The sequence below is a fragment of the Nannobrachium achirus genome (genome assembly GCF_963921795.1).
Source record: "Nannobrachium achirus genome assembly, chromosome: 10".
NCBI lineage: Eukaryota > Metazoa > Chordata > Actinopteri > Myctophiformes > Myctophidae > Nannobrachium > Nannobrachium achirus.
The window spans coordinates 38,126,756-38,149,126 of NC_137819.1; the positions used below are offsets into that span (position 1 = coordinate 38,126,756).

General features: G+C 42.7%; 2 protein-coding genes across 3 annotated transcripts; one reads left to right on the forward strand and one right to left on the reverse strand.

Moving 5' to 3' along the window:
• The first annotated feature begins 3 nt into the window (after nt 1-3).
• brd2a (bromodomain containing 2a) lies at nt 4-15,686 on the forward strand. Of its 2 annotated transcripts, none has more exons than XM_080735999.1 (12): nt 4-2,365; nt 6,740-7,034; nt 7,441-7,578; nt 7,798-7,948; nt 8,295-8,494; nt 8,885-9,415; nt 9,714-9,842; nt 10,423-10,614; nt 10,914-11,200; nt 11,655-11,998; nt 12,498-12,626; nt 13,080-15,686. In XM_080735999.1, exons 1-12 carry the CDS (start codon nt 2,340-2,342, stop codon nt 13,205-13,207), a joined length of 2,550 nt encoding a protein of 849 aa, XP_080592125.1. In that variant the 5' UTR covers nt 4-2,339; the 3' UTR covers nt 13,208-15,686. The 2 variants fall into 2 exon arrangements, with proteins under 2 accessions (XP_080592125.1, XP_080592126.1); XM_080736000.1 differs by having other exon boundaries at nt 13,083-15,686.
• A 1,574-nt stretch (nt 15,687-17,260) lies between these two features.
• LOC308292251 (NADH dehydrogenase [ubiquinone] 1 beta subcomplex subunit 9-like) lies at nt 17,261-22,030 on the reverse strand. The gene is made up of 4 exons (XM_080734561.1): nt 21,906-22,030; nt 20,730-20,922; nt 19,563-19,676; nt 17,261-17,748 (listed from the first exon to the last, which is right to left on the reverse strand). Exons 1-4 carry the CDS (start codon nt 21,992-21,994, stop codon nt 17,617-17,619), a joined length of 528 nt encoding a protein of 175 aa, XP_080590687.1. The 5' UTR covers nt 21,995-22,030; the 3' UTR covers nt 17,261-17,616.
• Nucleotides 22,031-22,371: the final 341 nt, after the last annotated feature.

A 22,371-nucleotide genomic window follows, 5' to 3' on the forward strand; every position in this document is an offset into this window, starting at 1 on the left:
TTTTAACATTTCGCAAAAAAAAAAAAGCAGAGATACCTAAACCATGTCGGTGCCGACTGGGCATCGTGTATGGACGGATTACATTAGAGACATCATGGTCGTAAAATATCCAAACCAACGCCGAATCTAGAGGACAGTGCATCACGTGATCAGGCACGGCCAATCGGAGGGAGCCGTGTTAATAATCTATCTGAAAGTATGGTCTTTGTGTTGGGGATTTTATCAACGTTATCTCTTAATAATATCAACACAATTTCCACTTTACATATCATGATTCATGACCCGCTAGACAGATTGTGAGGATATCGTGACGAGACATGGATATACTACGCTGCCTTTTTTTCTTTTTTGCGGAACGCCACGTGTGCAACTTTGGACGAATATCGCCTTTTTTAAAAGCCCGGGTTGTACTTCGTCGTGCGACGGTGCCGTGCGCATCAGGATAACTGATCTACAAGCTCACAAATTGTCGCGGACGCGACGCCTCGTGAGTTTGTAGATCGGCTAGGCTATCTTAATGCGCGCGGCACCGCCGTACGACGGAGCATAAGCAGGGGGACTTCTTTCTTTTGTCACATGACTCCCCTCCCCCACCGCGTCCATGAATGGGGAAGAAGGCGGACATGTTGGAGAGAAATGTGTTGGTTAAAAAGTATCGAGGTGGAAGACAAGAAGATTATTTGATGAAAAACTTTTCGCAGCATTTTTTGGGGGATTTTTTTTTACAAGACTCATTTATATGTATTTTATTCCTAAGGTTATATATTCATGGTTATTTTGAGATTTTGTCTTTCTTCCAGAAACATTAACTTGTTTTTCTTGTTTAAGTGTAATCTTCTTGCTTTTGTTTTCAACGCTTTTAAGTTATCGAGTACTGTCATGGTTGTTGTTTTTTATTCAAGGATTCATTGCTATTTTTCATTATTTATTCGAGTGACATTGCAGGAAGCCTGTAACCTTGGTGTGGGGGATGGGTGCTTGTGGTTAGGTAACCATTTTGTCCTGTCGTCGAATCTGATGAGGGAGCTTAGGGCATGTTTGAAAATGCTTATTTTTGTAATTTTGTGCGTTTTTATTAATTGGGACGAGCCTAAATTAATGGAAAGATGTGGTTCCCTCTCTGAATCTTTAGACTTCCAACTTTTAGGGTGTGGCTTTCATGCTATGTATTATCAAGGCCTGAATTTGTTCGATTGCACCATTTTATTGCACCATTTTATTTTATATCTAGTTTCGATTTAAACTAATTTGGTGGCAAGAGTCTGTTTGATTCTAAATATAGCTAGTTATTGTGAGGTCAGTTAAGTCAAGTAGGGGAAAACTGCTGTGTCATTCAGTGGACTGAGTGGAGGGCAAGTTCCTCTTTGGTGGTTTATTTTAAGTTTGTGAAGCCTCTATTGTGCTTTGGTTTGCTTTTTTAGCCTGGTGAATGGACGAGTATCGGTGTCTTCACATTGTTGTTGGACTTGTTTTTAAGTTTTAGTGCGGTATTGGTGGCTGGTCTGACACACTAGCAAGGCCTCGATTGTGTAATCACTCAAAAGGGAAGGTTTTATCGTGTTTTTGGCGATTGATTTTGTTTTTTTGAACAGTTTTTCGCCTGTAGTATCCTGTATTTGTCGTGTATTGCTATACTCTCTTTTAAAACGTGGAATTTGTGTATTTATAACTAGTCACGTTGTGCTTTTAAGATGGCGGCTTTGCAGCAATTCTGGCAGAGAGAAACGCAGATCCTCTTGTTGAAAGAGGAGACTGTGGGGGAGGTTTTGGCTTGGGACGGATACGCGTGACTCGGCGGAGGGGCCAATGGGCATCGCTGCATTCACACTAGAAGCCCGCGTTGTAGTGTCGCGCGCCAATGAGCGCCCTTGCTTCGCACACGTTGACGTAATGTAAGACGATAAGGAGGAGGGCGGCGTCCTCCTTGGCGCATTTAGCAGAGCTTTATGTTCGGCGACCAATCGGCGGCGAGATGTCCGCAACACTGATCGTTGTGGGCCAATCGCGTTGTGCAATCGTTCTGATGGACGGCGATGATTTGCGAATGGGTTGCCCCGAATGGTTGTCGGCGAGACCTCGTTAGCCGGGGGTGTGGTGACTTTGAGCGACGTCGCGAGCGGCGAATAGAAAACGCGTGGGCGTAGACATTCTCCGGTAGTCTACCCAATGGCGTGTATGGCAGGTCTATATAAGGACGGGTGTAGTCGCATCGTCGCCATTTCACTGTAGCAGTGAGCTGAATTTCGTGGTGGAGGGGACGGGAGAACACGGACCAACAGAGTCGGATCCCGATATATTCGGTCAATCTAAAAACTGAATCCGGATCCATCCTGGTGGATATGGCTCTAAACCCGCCCCTTGACAGGTACCTACCGGTAAAATTGACTCTCGGCTTTCCATCGGAGCGGATATTATTGTGACATTCCTTGTACTTTGGGCAATAAATAATTGTATTTTTGTGCAACCGCTTGTCTTCGCGGCAATACTTGGGCTTTTGGAATACTGTGAAGCGGACATTTCTTTTCAACCGCAGAGAGACCTATATAGAGCCGTCACTCGGTCCGGAGCGCTCGCGGGCTGTTTGTGTGATGTTTGGATAGCTGCGACTGTTATCGTTGGCTTCGTACCGGCGCCATCTTCGCAGCTCCTCTCTCTCTCTGCGCTCTGACTGCCACTGCCTGGTGTGTGTTAGCACACGGCTGCGTTAGCTAGCGTATTAGCGGCCTGCCAGACAGTGCTTCCCCACAGTGTCCCAGGGCGTCACAGAAGTCGCTCGGCTGGTTTCTGGGAGGCCGACTGTTTATTTTCTGTCGGTATCCTTTGAGAAAGCTCATGAGGCAAGTAAAAGAACACTTCATTTGTTGTTTTTGTGTTGGGAGGGCTTTGGGTATGGTGTTGTCAAATTACCACAATACAGCAATGTCTGCTGGGTGGAGAGGGCAACATTTCGCGTATCGGTATCAGGTTTTGAGTTAGCGCCTTTGCCGGTGTTTCTCCTTGTGTTGTTGGTCAGGGTTGTTATTGTAGCCATGTGATGGGTCAGTCAGTGGCTGTGATGTGATGATCATACCCGGTTGTCAGTGTTGCCGTGGTCCACGTGTACTGACTTATTTGGAAAGTTGGCATACTTTGTTTGCGTTCCAAGTCTATTGAGACCATGCTTAGAAGAAAGGCGCTAAACCCGCATAGGAAGAATATTGAACATGGGTTATATTTTCCACCAAGTGTGTACGCGCGCCTTGAGAGAGAGGGAGAGAGATCACAAGTTAGGCTTAGCATATTGTAGACCGTTTCAGGCTGTTGCTTGGATACCAGAATGAGCTTGACACTCAAGTTTAGCAACTACCGCCCCTTGCTTTGAACTATTTTACAACTATTTATTTCTATAACGCAATCTTATTAACTAATATTTTTGAATTGGTCATTGTTCCATTACCCAATTTTAACGTTTTTGTACTCGTTTTGTATTTTATTTTTTATTTTATTTCTAGGAATTTATCAGTATTATGTTATGTACTTGAATGTTTTTTTTAATAATAAAGTATCATACATTTCCAACGTGTTTCAAAAGTTGTGTCATTTAAAATTATTGTATATGCCTAATGGCAATGAGTAAACAAGGAGGTTTGCTGTTATTTTTAAACAAAATTATATGTACTTTTGGTAATTTCTACGGTAACATGGTTTTTAAAATACACAAGTTTGATCCAGTATATATATACATACATTGTTTGTCCCTAGATCATTTAAAGCACTGATTTATATTTAGCATACTAGTTTGTGGTAGAGTGACCTGGAGACTGCTTTCAGTAGAAGTTCCTGATACTCCCACAAGGCCCCTTGCCCCCTCTGCATTGTCTGATGCAAGCACACAGCACAGTAAGATTGGACTCCTACTTGGATCAACCCGTCCATTATGCCCCATGGCATTTACAGGTTTCAGTTTAAATAAATGCATTTGTGTAAGGAGGACACTAGTTTGCAAGTCACCTGCATAGGAAAATCATTAACTCCAATGTTTATTTACATCTGCACTACTGGATGACCCTGTGAGCCGCCAGGTACCCAGGGGACTGTTTTGTTTCCTCTTATGTCAGTGGGCCTGTGGACCCGGGTTATGGTGAGTTCAAAAGGTTCTACTTGGGTTGATGGACTGGGCGGTGTGCCCACTCAGATTTCTTTTTACTCCTTTAGGTGACAGTGTAGCTCTTTATCATGATTAGGAATGGATGCAAGTATTTTTCTTGCATATATTTATTCTGTACTTTAGTTAACACGATAGAAGTGAATAGAAATTGAGTATGCTACAGTAGCACGGCAGCACTAATTTAAGGTCAGCATTAGGTTGCAGAGATGGTGTAAAAATGATTTGGGACAGATGGATCAGATATTGTAGAAAACCGCTTTAGTCAAGAGGGGAAGTGATGTAAAATTGCCATTTGGGGTGACCTAGTAGTTACATGCCTATGAGAAGAAGGTAATAAGTTAAATTGTCCATCCTGTTTTAGCAGGACATTGAAAGAAATGTTACTCTTTGTACATTTATGTGCATAATGGCATTAGATAAACACCAAAAATGCTAATTATGAATTTAAAAGCATTAGTATAAGTGTAGTCTCAATGCTAGTGATTCGCTCAGTACTCTAAATGATCTGTGACTGTGGTACATTGAATACAGTTCCTTGTGTTGGTAGAGGGCAGGGTCCTATTGCCATGGTTACACCAGCCTACAGGCTTATTAGCTGTTACTAGAGACAGTGAAACAGCCAGCAAAGTGGAATTTGTTGTCCCACTGGCACTGTTTATTTTGTATAGGTGGGTGTTGAGGGACAGTGTTGCTTTGGTAACAACTGAATGCACAACATAAAGGAAACTTACAGTAGAACTTAACAATGGTAGTTATCATGTACATTACAAGCTACAGGGAGACGGGGACTAATGGAGGCACGAATAGCCAGCCGCCTTCGGTAGTTGTAGCAATAGCTAAAGTAATGTAGTACAAGCTAAAGCATGGAGCAAGACCGTCAACAGGTGCTTAGCTTGAATGTCTGGTAACATTGACCCCAGAACGTGAGGCTGTAGTTTGTTCTTTCCTCTTTTGTGTTTCAGTCATTGTTAGAATATCCACACACAATCACCCATCAAAAAAGGTGGCTGCTTTCAGAAGAGCTTAGTCCCAGCGGGAGTTCAGTGTGTTAGGCGTATTAGCACACACGACAAGGCAACCGGAACAACCAGGTCATGATGTTATTATGATGCAACAGGGCAAACTGCTTGTTGCTCAGAGTCACTGGTGAAGGGGTTTAAAGGCTGTAGTGCCGCATGCAACCTGGTGTCCATGGAAGAGACTAGGACCTTCTCTAATTTTGTTGCTTTTTCACTTTGATGCTTAAAATGGAGTAGTTGTACCTACAAATGATAGTTGCTGTTGAAGAGGGCTGCGATGTGGAGAAGCGATTGTTAAAATTCACCAGCATTTGGATGGTGGCTCATGTTACTCCCGTCTCATTTCAGATAGGAATCATGAATGATGTAGCAGGACCGGGAAACATTAGGCATGTCTTAAGCAGTTGGCCAGCAAAGAGCTTTGTCAGCAGACATACAGACTTAAGATTCTGGGCCCAACTATATCAGGGGCATTTCTTCCTGAATGTTCCATTCATTCATGTGACATGACAGCCGAAACCCCACCCACAATCCTTTGGGAGTGCAGTTTCACTGTCTAGGAAGTGAGGGTGGGGCTTCAGCATGTGTGCATAGAGATGTGTGTCTATGAGTTTGACAGCGTTCATGCTCATTCCATAGTATCAGAGAGTGCTGATTTGGCAGCTCTGTCTGCATCATAACACAGGCTGATGTAGCAAGCCTATGTTTTAACTAGGTTGCTATGTGTGCCTTGTATGAGTGTTTGCTTGTGGTGACAAGTAATTTTTTTAGGCTAGGTTATCCACTCTTATCAGGTAGAAGGCACTACATTTTTGCATAATTAAACATTTTGCATAATGCAGATCACAAATTGATGCTTGACCACATTTTGTGGTCCTTATGTACAAATGAGTTTACTTAAACTGAAAAGTTAAGTGTTATGTGGAATTGTATTGATCCAGCAAGTGAACATAGGATTGAATTGATTATGTTGGAGAAAATTCTTGTCTTTCTGTGTGTAAATCTCTGACAGTGTTATAACTTGCAAAGAGGACATAAATTAGTCACGTCTTATTTATGTAATTTATATCATGGTCCGTGAAGCATTAGGCAGGATATCAGGCTTATTACTGCTGTTACAATGGTTAATCTAGCCACAATGCATTTTTAGATGAGCGGATGTTTATATTATAGCTTGCCTTGGAGTAAATGAAAAGCTGGCATGCCGTAACCAAAGCTAAAGCTTGAAACTTAGGTTTGTGTGAACACTGACAGAAGCAATTTTTACACAAAAGGTTAATAGATGTTCTCAAGATCAATGATCTCTGTAGCACTAACATCGCATGACTTTATCCTCTGTGCAGTACTGAACTTGTGTAGTTTCATGGCTTCTATGAACAATAATGCATGAATACAATTCAGTGAAGGCTCCTTACATAAATATTACACCAAATTAACTCACCCATTTGTATAATCCCAGTAGGAAACTGCTAAACATTTTACCTATTGAGCAACAGTGGCATCTATATTCTGATAATGATAGAACCCTCTGGTCCCCCTGACACTGAATGGCAACACTCCTCTCTGTCCTCAGCTCCCTGGTCGGGGTGGAGATAACAGGAGTCATGGACCAGGGTTCCGGCGCCGCAGGAAAACGCATCCGCAAACCCTCACTGTTGTATGAGGGATTTGAGAGCTCGGGGTTGCCTCCGATGGGCCACATGGCGCACACAGGACCCCCCCAGCCTCCGGTGAAGGACCCCAACCGCCAGGGCCGCATGACGAACCAGCTCCAGTTCTTGCAGAAGGTTCTGCTCAAATCGCTATGGAGACACCACTTTGCCTGGCCTTTCCATGAACCTGTAGATGCTTCTAAGCTCAGCCTGCCTGTGAGTGTCAATGCTTCAATCCCCAAATCAAGTATAATGGAATAATTTATTTGTGTGTTAATCACTTACCTGTACCTTGCCCTGTACCGTGGGCGTAGCACAGCTCAAGTGAACGAGAAACACAAGTCGAGACAAAGCTATTAAAAGTATCATAATTAATACTTCAGTTACATGTAATGGTCTACTTTACCCATCTCTTATTCTATTAAAATTATTCAGAGGAGAAATTGAGTTGCATGAAGTACAAGTCAATTAGGAAGACTTAAAAATACAATGTTGTCTGTCATATGAAACTGCAAACAAATGGACGAACGTCTTCAATAGTGTCTTCCTTACTGTCTCCTCCGTGTTCTCTCCACTTTCTCAATGAAGAGAATTAAAGGAAACACATGTCTGTTCCCTTTAGGACTATCATAAGATCATCAAGCAACCTATGGACATGGGAACCATTAAGAAGAGGCTTGAAAACAACTATTACCGCAGCGCCAGTGAGTGCATGCAGGACTTCAATACAATGTTCACCAACTGCTACATTTACAACAAGGTGAGCATGTGTTCTCTGTGTTTCATGGTCAGCCATTGGTAACAGATTGATACTTAATATGCGATAAATACAAAAAGTATAAATGAATTCCTGCTGCGTTTATTAACTAGAGGAGATGCAATTAGTTTGTTGTTACTGCCCTTTGTCTCTAAAATGTACTTTATTTCCAGCATAATGCATATAAATCTTTTTGTCCCATCTTCCTCCTCTACTGTGTAGCCTACAGACGACATTGTGCTAATGGCCCAGTCACTGGAGAAAGCCTTCTTACAGAAGGTTGCACAGATGCCCCAGGAGGAGTTGGAACTGCCTCCTCCCCCGCCACGAGGCAAACCGGGCAAGCCTGGCAGAAAGGGCCGGGGCGCTGCAGGTAAGCACTGGACACATGCGGTCAGACAGCAGCACATAGTTGCATACACTCACTGCTTGCAAAAACACATTCTCCCTTTTTAAAATCTCTCTGTATGGCGTGCTGTGTTTTCTGCCTGTGCGTTCTAGTAATATTGCCAAATCAATGGACACATGACCATGTGGTATGGTGATTGGTCACAGGCATAAATACGCATGCATGGACCTGCTTCAAAAGCCTGCTCTGTTGTTGAAATATCCCTGAAGACGGCAGCTTCTCTGTCTGAAACATTGTTTTTTTTGTCTCTGTGTCGGCATGTGCGGCTATACTCTTTTATTCTGTCGTTGAAATATGTCCTGTCGTCCAGTTTCAGGAGGAGTAACGACGGCACACCAGGTTCCAGCTGTCTCCCAGTCAGCCTATTCACCTCCCACCCCAGAGACCCCAGAGTCGCTCCTCTCCACTCCCCCACAGACACTCTTGTCCAAGAGCCTGCTCTCCACCCTGCCTACAGCACACAGCACGCCCAACGTAATGGGTCTACCGCCCACACAGCCCACAGCGAAGGTAAGACCGATACGATTAACAATGAGCGTTTTGCAACATTTCTTGGGGGATACTTACAGAACATAGCAGCATCAAACATTTAAGGATGACCTTGGCATGAGTCAAGTCCAGTAATACCGCCTCTATTTTTTACCCAAGCAAGTACTGGAACCAGTGTCAGTGCTGTGCTCTGTTTTTCTCGTGTATCTTTCCTCGCATTAGAAAGATTGCATTAGATTTTTGTCCTTAACTCATCTCATCTCTGCAACCCAACTCCTGTGCAAAGAAGTACAGAAATGTTTTCAAGTGGGTTTTCAGGTGGGGTTCAGATTTGAGTATTTTTGAGGCCATGTGTCTTATCGATCATTTCTCTCTCCCTTCATCCTTCTATTCTCTGTCCTCTCTTGACAGAAAAAAGGTGTGAAGCGGAAAGCAGACACCACCACCCCCACCACCATGGCCATGGCCATGCCCATGCCCATGCCCATCATGGGTACCATGGGCGTGGGAGGCATTGGCCTGGGGATGGGCGGTCATGATTCCCCGCTCACCCTCACGTCCCTGGGGGTGGATCACAACAGCCTGGGTCTGGGTCAGGCCCTGGGCCTCAACCAGGGCATGGCAATGAGCATGGGCCGTGGAGGAGGTGGTGTTGGAGGAATGATGGGACCCAAAACTGGCCCGGCGGGCCGGAGGGGCGTCAGTGGACGACCCATTAAGCCCCCCAAGAAAGACTTGCCAGACTCGATGCTGCCCCAGACGGTGCGTCGGAGCAAGCTCAGCCCCCAGCTGCGCTATTGTAACGACGTTCTGAAGGACCTGCTCTCCAAGAAACATGCAGCGTACGCCTGGCCCTTCTACAAGCCTGTCGACGCCTCCACGCTGGGCCTCCATGACTACCACGACATCATTAAACAGCCCATGGATCTCAGCAGCATCAAGGTATGTGTCTCATGTCGAGGCGTAGTCGTAAAGTAAAGTGTAAATCAAGTCCCTGTTGTACTTTGTCGTTCAACGCGTCAAGCACCAAAAAATGGCAGATCTACACATCGCAAATTGAGATGTTGTAAGCTTATGTATCGGCTATTTTGCCACGCGTTGCATTGTACAACAAAGTATAAATAAGGCTTGAGGTGTGCCATTGTTGTTCCATTGGAATGGTGGAGTTGCCATAGCATTTGAAGTGTTGTCACCCACATTGCAATCGAGCTGAATAGCAATTCTCTCTTCCCATCTACAGAAGAAGATGGACAGCCGGGAGTACCGCGAGGCTCAGCAGTTCTCTGCTGACATCAGACTAATGTTCTCCAACTGCTACAAGTACAACCCCCCGGACCATGATGTGGTCGCCATGGCCAGAAAACTACAGGTGAGCATTCACTTTACTTCTGCTACATGTTGATCGCTTTGCCTACAAATATCCCTGTTTTACCAGGTTCTAATGTGTGTCGGCTATAAAGAATGATTGTAAGTTGCTATTTGCAACTCTGTTGAGATGATATTAACACTTGACTCTGCTCACAATAGAACCCTAGTCTCCCTGGTGGTAGACAATCTGGACACACACCTATTTTTTTTACTCTAAAGCTAACTAACTCCATGCTAAACATGGTGTCAGTAAATAAATGGCCATGTGGCCCATAGAGCAGGAGCCCATCTCCTGATTCTGTAGTGTGAGGCAGCTTGATGTACCCATGGACATGACGCTAATACAGTATGTCACAGTTGCTGAGTGCCAAGCAAGGTCCCATTTTTATAGTCTTTGGTTTTTATAGTCTTTACCCGCTCAGGGATCGAACCCCTGAGCAGGTAAAAATTCATGATAATAATAAATAAATGGGTGGCAATCGAGAAATTGGCATGTGTTCCCCACCTTCCTGAAGCTGCATGTTTCTTCACTGCACCGTTGAGACGTTAAACCCTCTTCCCTCCCCTTTATCTTTTTATAGGACGTGTTTGAGTTCTGCTTCGCGAAGATGCCAGATGAGCCTCGGGCAGCCCCCAGCTCCTCTTCTTCCTCATCCTCCTCTTCATCGTCTTCCGAGAGCGATGCCAGTAGCGAGAGCGAGGAAAGCGAGAGCAGCCCGAGCTCTGACAGCGAGGAGGAGAGAGCCAACCGTCTGGCTGAGCTGCAGGAGCAGGTACTGTGCAAAGTGCACACGAATTCCATTCCAAATACATTTTACAAACTCAGAGGAAATGCTTAAAGTTGAGTATCAACAAAAAATAGAGCACAAAGATTAGCTTGAATTATAAGGTCACTAACATGAGTATCAACACAAACTGACACACATCGGGGCCCTATTTGTTTTAGCACATTCTGCTGATCTACAGTATCTACTGAGCAGAACATCCCTACTCCTAACAATGTACATATCTCCAGACCTGATGTAGTAATGTTGTCATCTCCCTCTCTCCCTTTCCTCATTGCCCACCTCAGTTGAAGGCAGTGCACGAGCAGCTGACAGCCCTCTCTCAGGGTCCCATGGTCAAACCCAAAAAGAAGAAAGATAAGAAGGAAAAGAAGAAAAAGAAGAAGCCTGAGAAGGAGAAGCATCGGAGGATAGAGGAGGAGACGCCGCCGCCGCCGCCGCCTCCTCCGCCGCCCGTCCGACCGCCCAAGGCCCCCAAGATGGCCAAGACCCCCAAAACAAAGGGCAGCCGCAATGCTGGGGGTTCAGGCCCACCAAACAAGAAGGGAACCAGCAAGAAGAACAACAAGAGCAAGTGAGTAGTGACCCCAGGTGGATGCTGGTGGAATTGCAGGATATTTTTAAGCAGAGTTTATTTCTTGATAACTATGAAGAAAAATGTTCATAGACTACCTTTTTTCACTGACAAAAACAAAATAAAAACTAAGCTATGATGACTAAGACTAATTACATTTACAATTTCGTCAACAAAAAAATCCAATAAGTAAGTAATTTCATGTTTGTTTGCGCTCCGGTGTTGTGCTCTGACAATAGCAGATCTACAAGCTTACAACGCGTAGACCGTCTATTTTCAGCATGTAACAAAGTGTCAAAATCAGGCATTACGACACCATCAAAGCCCGCCGAATTCTTTTTTTCTTCAACAAAATCAACTGTTGATTTAGTCGACTATAATCTCATGACAATCCAAGAAATGGGAAACGGTGTTCTGATTCATCTCACAACAAATCTCCCCTTGTTCCCTTCAGGTCCAAAAAGGGTGGTGCAGGTGTGACCATCAACATGCAGCAGCAGCGGGCCATCGAGCAGCACATGCCCAGCTCGCTCCTGCCGCACTACGACTCGGACGAAGAGGAGGAGACGGTGCCCATGTCGTACGACGAGAAGCGCCAGCTGAGCCTGGACATCAACAAGCTGCCAGGCGAGAAGCTGGGCCGCGTCGTCTACATCATCCAGGCGCGCGAGCCCTCACTGCGCGACACCAACCCCGAGGAAATCGAGATCGACTTTGAGACACTGAAGCCGTCGACGCTGCGCGAGCTTGAGCGCTACGTCATGACCTGCCTGAGGAAGAAGCCCCGCAAGCCCTATGGTGAGCACCGCATGCTGGATATGTGCCTAGCTTTAGCATGTCAACAGGTGTGAAGGGAGATGCAGTTATCGCAGTGGAGTAGATCTCTGCTTTTTTCAATTGAGTTCAGGTATTGGAACTGGTTTAATTTCTACCCATTTAGACCTGAGGCCGATTTTCAAAACGCCTTCTAAATACTGACCTAAGTTTTCAGAAAAACTTTGATTTCTTATTTTTAAAAATGATAAAATTCCTGTTGCTATACACATGGCAACATCTAAAATGACACGGATGCTTTCCCGGTTTTAAAGATATAACAACGTATAGGCTTTCCCGGTCTTTAGCACTTCAAAAGAATCTGAAATCCCTAAAATTTAATCTATTTGTATCTTTCTGTCAGGCATTGCTGACTAGCACCACTGAAGCATTCGGTGTAGCCCACCATTCTTTTATTAGCTTGATAACAATATATTCCATAGTTCCTCCATCTAACTCAGTGTCCACTGTTCTCTGTGTGTAGCGAGTAAGAAGGGCGGAGCTGGGAAGTCTCGTGAGGAGTTGGCTCTGGAAAAACAAATGGAACTGGAGAGGAGACTAATGGACGTCAGCGGGCAGCTCAACTCTGGCAAGAAGCCTACCAAAACCAAACGTAAGTCCCCCAAAGGGTTCCCTTTGAAATACAGTAGTGGGTGTAGTTTAACAGTGTCAGGTACTACTTGGTTCTTAAATGAGTCCTCTGCACTTGACCCATGGGGAGTGTCGGGTCTGGAAAGTAGGGCTGCATGGTGAAAATGCTCTAGATACTATGACTGCGATTAAGATTATTTAGGGAAGCAGTCGCTTTGAATCTTCATTTTGCATCTTTGTGTATAAATACAGTTGATATAGATATGGCAATAACAATTTAAACCCTAAACCCTTTGAGTCCCCCAGGGGTGTATACTGTATCTTCACCGAAAATAGCCTATCTACAAATTAAAAACGCTTCTCAATGTCATGTAGATCTGCTATTTAAGATATTTTCGCCAAATGATGGCCCCAGAATAGAGACACTTTGGTTCATGTTGTCACAGTAAATAACTGGTACATGTGTTTTCCCCAGTAGAGAAGCCCACGGCAGTCGAGCCCCACGCCAAGCCGTCACGCCTCAGCGGCAGCAGCTCCTCGTCGGACTCTTCCTCATCGTCCTCGTCCTCCTCCTCTGACACAAGTGACTCGGACTCCGGCTGAGGGAGACGGACGGCAGACAAATCGGAGAGAGACTCCTAGAGAAATTAACAGGTAGTCCTGTCGGAGAACCATCCCAGAACCACCCTCCTATTTCCCCCACTGAGCGGACTGGACTTGTTAACTTAGTAGTACCTCTGATGACAATAAAAAAACGTCAGCCGCCGGTGCGGGACAGACCCCATCACAAACAAGAAGCACTGCTGGCTCACTGGGTCCCGATCAGAAGCATACGGGCGGGCTTATGGATGAGATGATGGCTGGATGACGAGAAAGACTGCAGTGTCCTGTTGGCTCTCTGGAAAAATGGCTTTTGCAGGCAGAGTGAGGGGGGCGATGCATCTCCTGAGGCAGACAGGAGAACAGCGACGCATGCGGCTAGCGGCATGGAGGGACATGGGTGCTAGAGCCAGAATGATTTTATTTCTGGAGATGACTTCCCTTCTTACCGTGACCCCACCCCACGTCCCACCCCCTTCTCTCTCTTCGCTGTATAGATAATTTGTACAGTTCTATGAATATCTATTTTTCTTTTATAAAGAAGCATTTTAAGAAGAGGATTTTCTCCCCTGATTCTGGGGAAAGATGAACAGGTGTGGATGGATTTTTTTTGTTTTCCCTTTTTTTAAATAAAGTGGGTAGAGGGGAGAAGAGGTGTGTGTGTGTGTGTGTGTGTGTGTGTGTGTGTGTGTGTGTGTGTGTGTGTGTGTGTGTGTGTGTGTGTGTGTGTGTGTGTGTGTGTGTGTGTGTGTGTGTGTGTGTGTGTGTGTGTGTGTGTGTGTGTGTGTGTGTGTGTGTGTGTGTGTGTGTGTGTGTGTGTGTGAGATTTGGCATCTCCGTCTTTAAAGCGGTGTGTGCGCGCGCATGTATGTGTGTATGCTATGTGTCCGCATGTACGTGCGTGAGTGCAAGGTTCCCCCTGCCACAAAGCGCAGCCTTGTGAAGTTCCTCGCCGCAGGCGCCGATGTGCGCGCTCTGCGTTCACCGAAGCACCTTGGTTCAGCAGAAATAACGGAATGCATGCAATACAGAGGAACTGACAGACATCCCTATTGTACACCATCATTACTCATGTACCTTTACTGAATACCTGTGCACTCGTTAGCTCCTCTCATTGCAAAGGATCGACGCTGTACAAAAACGTGATGTTCTGAACACGTTGGGCTTTTGTTTCTTAGATTAAATCTATTTCTGTTTTACATTTCCCCCTCCCTCAGTCTCTACCATCTGTCTCTGTAAACGTGTTGCTTTTTTCTTGTGACCAATCTGCAAAATAAATTGTGAGGACACGTCTTGTCCCCTCACTCGTGCCCAAATAACTTGATTCTTCTGGGGTTTTCTTCTTGACTTTTTTTTTGTACCTTACTTTATGACAAGATTTATGTCAGGTCTTAAATTTGGATATTTAATTCAACCTTCAACAGTAGGTTTAAGTTTAAATGCAGTTTGTTGGGTTGTTTTTTCCCATTACTTTTCATATATGAATGAACACCATTCGTGTTGCCATTAGTAATGTTTACAATGGCAGATAACAACTATTTACAACCTGGCCTTTGACAACTATGGCAGCTTAAAGTTAGTTTTTCTAATGGAGATAATGTCTTGTTTAGTAGTACTATGGTATTGTTTTATTTGTGGTGTTGGCAGCCAGAGAGAAATTGTAATGGGTAGGGAAATTAAACAAACAATATTTTATGTTGAGCCTGAATTTATACTTTTTATACATTGTCATGTATGTATGACCAATAAGTCATATGCTGAAAATAGCCCATCTACAAGCTCACAACATGTCACAGATTATGAGCAGATAGATCGTCTATTTCCAACACCATATGAGGATGTATAAATAAGGCATTGATCTCCTCTGCCAGCCACCCTGGCAGGTTACCACCCAGTCTCCTTTTGCTTCGTGCAAAGCAATTTCTCTTGTGAAAGACAAGAAGTGGCTGTTGAAATGTTTGGAGAAAGTTAAAGTTTCATGCCCCAAGTAATAACAAATGATGCACTGTTTGTTTTGGAGGTACTACTAAACTTTTTTTTCGTAAGGGTGTGTGTGTGTCTATTTTTCTTTTTCTTTTCTTTTTTTTAAATCATTTACAGTTTGAAGTTGAATTATTTGTATTTGTGTGAAATTATATATTATTTATTTAGGAGGAAGTTGTGTGGAGATGAACCTTGTTTTTTTTTCCCTTAATACTGAAAAGATTCGGAAGGTTTGTAATGTCAACAAGTCTACTTTCATGAAATATGTACAGCGTAAGGTAAAATGGTCAGGGTGCAGGTGTACATATTCTACAGTCTTTCAAATTTGAAGCATGTTTTCTTTTCTTACAGTGTCTTTTAGTCAAGATTTGCTTTCTACAGCTATGATTGTTTTTTCCTCTCTTGTTCTTTCTAAGATGAAAGTACTCGAGATCTGTCAGTCTTCTTTCTCTCAAGTTTGTCAGAATTTTAATGCCTCCGTACTTGACTCCACCATTATCTGAACACATGTACATAATAAACAGAAAAATGTTGATCTTTTTCACTGACTTTGTGATTGATTTTTTTCACCTTTTTTTGGGGGGAGGGGGGGTCATGTAGTTTATATTACATATAAGTATACTGTATGTTGTCTTTAGAAAAATAGTGTTGACTAGAGGCAACTTAATCATTAATGTGTAGACTATGTATAAAAACATTAGAAATTACACAAATGAAAATACATTTTACATTGCACAATAAAAGCATGCAAGAAAAATCTTACACAAATGAAAATACATTTTACAGTGCACAATAAAAGCATGCAAGAAAAACCTTACACTCTTTTATTTGAGAAAATAATGAAAACGTCAAAACCATAAAACTGTCCTTAGGCGCCATCTAGTGGACAATTCGAGAGGATTCTGTGCTCTTCTCATTCTGCCTTTCATCTAGACCACTTTTGTATCCAGTAATTGTTAAAACCACCCCCAATTAACAGGTGTAGGAGAAAAGGACGAGAAATATGAAGAATTCCCTTAATCAAATAACAGAATTGAGAATGGCTTCAGTAATCTAAGTTAAATACTGCCATCGGATCATATTTAAGACAGAAGATATGATTCAGCCGTTACTAAGTGAAACACAAATACAGCAATGTTAGGCATCAGGTGGCCTGTTTTTCTAAATAGTTTACAATATGTGACAGTCTCACATATAGGCTAGTAATGATACTTAAAGTGGGTGTCTGGGGGCCCCCAGGGGTCCTTAAAGGGCTTCAAGGCGGTCCCCAGCTAAATTACTGATAGCTTGGAACTAAATTGACCCAAAAAGGTCTGTACTACAGAACAAGACACTCTTTTAGTTACAGAGTGTACAACAATGGACTCATTTTTACACTCAATTATGGGGGTCCATAACATAAATTAGCATATCAAACTGGGGTTCCTTGATTGTAAAACCCCTCTAAAACTGTCCCGAGGCCAAATGTACTTGCCGACCCGTTAGAGCAATCTGTCATACTAACAAATGACTCCAATGCATGAAAATATACTTTAACGGTGAGGTGAAATCAATCAATAAATTACATTTTAATAATACATAATATGGAAACCAAACATTATTGCTGTAATTTTGGCCAATGTATTATTCCATTTATATAGAATAAAAAAAAAAACCTCAATTTATGCATTTTGACCATATCTTATCTTAATGTAATTAACTTCCCTCCTCCAAATGTTTTTAACTTTGACAACAGGGTGTCATTGTTTCTCTATATAAAAAAGCATTTGCATTTGTTATATTGTTGATGATGTACTGACATATTATCTTGTTTATTATTGTGATGTTATCTGCTTATTGTAAGTCACTTTGGATTAAAAGCGTCTGCTAAATGCCTAAACTGTAAACTGTAAAGTGTAAACTGTAAAGCTGCAACTTGAAAGTGAATGGTGACCATGAATCACCATGGTGACCAAGCGTGTTGCTTCTTTTGCCTCTAAACAGCTATATTGTCCCAAAGAGGACACATTAACAATGTTACAAATGAAATTAGTGCAAAAGAAATATACAAATTATTTATACATGACACGCAAATACTTTTTATCATGTTTATAATTTATTGGAACAGGCAATCCTATACAGAGAAAGTGGTACGTCTACAGTACAGTTTCAAAGTCAACCACTTCGACAACTCTGTAAAGTCTCATTAGGTATTAATGTCTTACAATGAATCCCTGCAACCTGCACACAGGAACCTTCCCATCATCTACTACTTCAACAACAAAACTAAAAGCCTTTCGAGATAAGATGTCAAACCAAAGGTAGTTCACATGTAGCAGTCATGGTGATTGTTGCCATGTCGTCGCCTCAAGATATCTGTGATGGAATTGACGCCATACATGGAGAAAGTCAACCCCAAAAGGACATGGCTGGGGGAGGTGGAAGGGGGTTTATGTGGGACGCTCCCGGGCGCGGGTGACAGTCTGCCACCACAGAGGAGGGAGGTCGCCGTCTTTGCGGGCTGGTGGGAGAGCCTCGGTCCTGGGACCACTGGCTGGGGTCTCAGCCTCGAGCTGGGCAACCTGTAATCAGAGAAGAAAAGTTTCACACAATGGAACACAGAATACTGCACGATGCAAAACAGAACCAACTCTGCAATGTTTCTTTCACATTGTCGGGTGGAGACCTGGTATGTCCGTTCGTTTTGTATAACATTTTAAAAATGTATAATTGTGAAAACAAACAGCTTTGTATGATTTGCCATACAGCCTTGTATGATGAAGCAGGGCTTTACTTTACGAAAAATAGTACAAATTTGAAACCTGGAGATAGAAGGTTTCTGCCCGACAGTGAAGATATAATATATTGAGCTGCATTAAAACAGCGTTGTCAGACTTGTACCACTCACTGTTTATATAATTTAGTGATTGTGAAAACTTTCCATAGTATAAAGCTCCAGGGCAATCAGTGCTCATCATCTTAAGTGCGTTAGATTGCATTTTAACGAGGGCTTGACTCTCATTTAAGGTCCCTGTTGTAAACTAATATGAATACAAAGTGTCCTATTGCTGCCACAAAAACCACAGCCTGTAGAAGCCCTCCAGGCAGAGCACATTGAATGTATCCATCCATATAAAGTAGTAGCTTATCTGATGGCTCTTCTATTTGTTTATTTTGGTCATTAAAGTGAAGTAACTGCAATCTCAGCTCCAAAAGTGTATTGACCAAGGCTGAAACAAGTAGCTCACCTGTTAAAGCTGGCATAACAGATAAATAAGGCTATTATAGTCCTTCCCACAGACGGCCCAGCCAAGACCCAAGGCGCTTTGCTTCATGTCATGCTTCCTCTCTGCCACCTTTCCTGCCCATCAGTATCACTATCCAAGTGTGTGGGTGTGTGTGTGTGTGTGTGTTAGGCCTGTGCAGAAAAATTCACTATATTATCATGATGTTAATGCTGGCGATTCAATTAATCGATTTTCAAAGTTCAGAATCGATTTTCCCGATTTTATTTATTTATATTAAAAGAAATTAACCTGAAGGTGAATTTGATGAAATAACCACTTCCACTCAGAGTAAGTACAGGTCCTAAAGGAACAGTTTTAGGTCATGAGGATGTCATGTTATGGCTAAAGCTAGCACAGTGCTGTAGTCCTGCAGCAAAGCAACTTTCTTTTATTTTTTATGACTGTTGTGTTGTGTTCTGTGTTTTCTGGCATCTTGACCAGGAACATGTTTCTGTAATGTTGTACCACTGGCACTTTGGCTGAAATAAATGTCAGAAAGATTGACTGACTTTTATTTGGCTGCATTGATTTATGATTATGATTCAACTTTTAATGTTTTATATTGTTTAGAATTGTTTTAAAATGTTTCAATATAAAAAAAGATGTAATTTTGGGGGAAAAATCGCAATAATCGTGATTCGAATCGCAAATCGCAGGAAAACGCAATAATCGTGATATAATCGAATCGTCACCCTATGAATCGAAATCGAATCGAATTGGGAAAAAGTGAATCGTCACAGGCCTAGTGTGTGTGTGTGTGTGTGTGTGTGAGAGAGAAAGATTGATGAGGGCGTTGCTGAAGAAGAGCATTTGTGCTCTGCAACCTCTCCTGGATAAATAAAGGTTAATACAAAATAAATAAAAAAGGAAATAAAGCTATGAAATCTTTTTCCCCCCAATTAATAATTGCAATTGTATGTATATGCAGAGTAAATATCTATTGGACGCTAAAGCTTGCTGAGTAAGTATCCTAATAAATTGTGTGCTCTTGCCCCTTTGGGACTGATTAAGAGAGTGTGCTTTTCCCATCCCGGTTGTTGAATCTTTGGTCACATGCTGCTGTTTGTATCATCAAAATAATCCAGCAGTATCTGGCCCTGCCAGCCCACCTCTCTGTCCCAGCTCTGCTCCCTCAGTTTCTTCCACTGCTCCCTCTTGGCAAAGTAGTCTGGGTACATGGCCTTCTCCGAGGGGTGCCAGTGGTCCAGGGTCCACTCTGGGACCTAAAAGGTGAAGGCAGGGTGGGAATGCAGGGGCATCAAAGTCACATCTCAAAACACTAAACAGCATGTGTGAATGTGCACAGAGCGACATAAAGGTTTGCTTGAAAAAAACGTAACTCAACTGCCAGCATTCACAGCACAGGTCTAATGCAGATAATATTAGATCAAATATGATTTTTCCAAGGCCTAAGGGACATTCAGCATAGGAAAGGGCATTTTATGATATCCAACCATGAAACCTTCAAATGTCTAGCGTGGCCAAACAACTTTTTCCACAATCTGAATTCTATATAGTCTGGAACTACAGGCAGGAATGTCATGTTTGTCATTTCCATTCACGAAAATATATTTTCAATCTTTACACTTTATTTTAGGATGTTTATTTTAGAAGCAACAAGTTATGTATACTTTGAGTATTTTCATTTATACTAAGACAAATTTGCACGACTGTAAAAACAGAACAGAAGCAGGGAGGTGGCATGACATCTGCTTTCCCCTTACTCATTTTCTGAGCTTCCGTTGCTCCAGACTGTACGACCAGATCCACGTGAGACTATTCAAACGACAACGTTGGATAAATTATATCGCTTGACACATGGCTCTGAAGCCGGCAGGCTTGTACAGTATGTACTGTATGGTCGCACTATTTCAGGGATTCCTGATGAATACCAAAACGCTCGCCCCAAAACAGTTGCCTCAGGCATCAATCCGCCAGAAGGGTATCTGCCTGCTATTCCTAAACGTAAACTATGCCTAAGCGTAACCCTTTTCCTAATCTTAACCTCAGTAAAACTATGCCTAACCCTAAACTTATTTCTAAACCTATTTCTAACCTTATCCTCAATAAAATACAAGAATACAAGAACCACCCCACCAAACGGTCAGCGGAAAAGAAATAGGGCAAGCGTGTTTTAAGGCGAGCCTTCCGTTTACCTTCCTGATGCCCCGGCTTTAAAAAAATAATAAATGATGTAGGGAAATCCTTTCCAGATGAATATCCAGAATACATGTAGGATCATTCCATCGAGTCTAATCAAGTCCACCGTTTGTTACCTTGTAGCACTCGTATCTTTCATAGGAGGTCCCTCCAGGAGAATCGGGGAAGATGTAGGGCTGGGGGTGCTGGTTGGCCCAGAACTCTTCCTCCCCGGCCTTCAGCATCATGGTAGCTTTCACCATGTCCTTCTCATTCTTGTTCTCATCGAAGCGAGCACGCATCGTGCAGGCATAGAAGCGGTACTTGTCCCTGGAACAGCAAATGAGCGGCTTTACTTTATACACTAAAAAATAAAAAATGTTTAGTTGTTTAACTGTATTTTACAAGCTAATTTCTGTCATCCTTGATCAATGTGCTTCACGACACTTGTATACATATTTTTTTATCAGCAATGGGCGACAGGTCAGGTGTGCAATACAGAAATGACTCAATTTTTTCCTGGTTATCACGAGGATTGAGACATAGCTCTGTTTACACAATGCTGTACCCCCTCCCAATATATGTTCCCCATTTTCAACTGTTTTTATTTTATTTGTGACACTTGCTTTGGCAATGTAAACGTATGTTTTCTCATGCCAATAAAGATCCTTTGAGAGATAGGTTGAGGTGGTTTGGTAATGTAGTACACAAAGTGACATGCCTAGCTCTGGTCCATAGCGTTAGAGGATTGTTATGGACTAGAGCTATGATGACATGTCCATAAATTGCTGGTCGTTGCTCAAGTTAATTATACAATTTAACAACAACAACAAATCCCTATTTTATACTTCGGGAGCGACGCGTTGTGATTTGTACATTTTATCTGCTTTTTTGTGAGAGATTTTGGGGTAACAGAAGAATATTTTTGAACCATTTTATCAATAATTTGAAAAATTCTGGAACATCATGGCTTAAGAGGTTACAGTGGAGGACATTAAAGCTAGAGGAACGATACATCATAGCTCTGGTCCATTATAGCGTTAGTGGAGTTCTAACACTATGGACCAGAGCTAGAGGAATGATAGCCCTAGAATATCTGTGATGATATTACAAACATTGCATGTATTCCACATGTTTGTATACATTTCACATTAATGTATGTAACATTGGCTAGAGGGATGAGTGACCTGCCATCATATCAGCTAGCGGTTAGCTAGAGGCTAAAGTTAGCATAGGATCCACAACAACAACACCCTGCTCGTGCATTCAAAACCATCCATCAACAGGATTTAATCCCGCCGATGTGCACTTACCTAAATATGCACCATGATTCCAGGTGTCGCAGTGATTTCTTGTATAATCTCAACACTTTCTGCTGGTGAGTAAGATACGCAGAGGCCATTTTTACTGTCCCCTGTCACCTTCTCGCTGAGCGAGGTGCATTCTGGGACTTAGGAAGTTTGCTTTAGGGAAAATTGCCATTTACACCTACTAAATGCGCAACAATATTATAAAGTGTTTCCCAAACAGTCGGTCGGGACCTTGTGGGTCATCACTGGGCATATTTTTAAATGGGTCCCTTAATTACTTTCTTGTTTCCTACGAAACATTAAAAAAATAACTTTTCCTCAAAGGCGACGGGAAAAAAAATCGAAGAAATTCCACAGGCCTAAATTAGATAACAAAATTTCCCAAGAAGTAGTGAAAATAGCTGATCGCAACGCATTGTGAGCTTGTAGATCTGCTTTTTTCACTAGAAGTTTGTTTGGGTCCCATGCA

Excerpts from the sequence above, each read along its gene's own strand:
- brd2a (XM_080735999.1), top strand. The coding sequence starts at position 2,340 with ATGGCTCTAAACCCGCCCCTTGACAG. Across the intron at positions 7,949-8,294 it reads AAAGGGCCGGGGCGCTGCAG|TTTCAGGAGGAGTAACGACG; the intron begins GTAAGCACTGGA and ends CCTGTCGTCCAG. Across the intron at positions 11,999-12,497 it reads GAAGCCCCGCAAGCCCTATG|CGAGTAAGAAGGGCGGAGCT; the intron begins GTGAGCACCGCA and ends CTCTGTGTGTAG.
- LOC308292251 (XM_080734561.1), bottom strand. The coding sequence starts at position 21,994 with ATGGCCTCTGCGTATCTTACTCACCAGCAGAAAGTGTTGAGATTATAC. Across the intron at positions 20,923-21,905 it reads GAATCATGGTGCATATTTAG|GGACAAGTACCGCTTCTATG; the intron begins GTAAGTGCACAT and ends TTGCTGTTCCAG. Across the intron at positions 19,677-20,729 it reads AAAGATACGAGTGCTACAAG|GTCCCAGAGTGGACCCTGGA; the intron begins GTAACAAACGGT and ends TTCACCTTTTAG.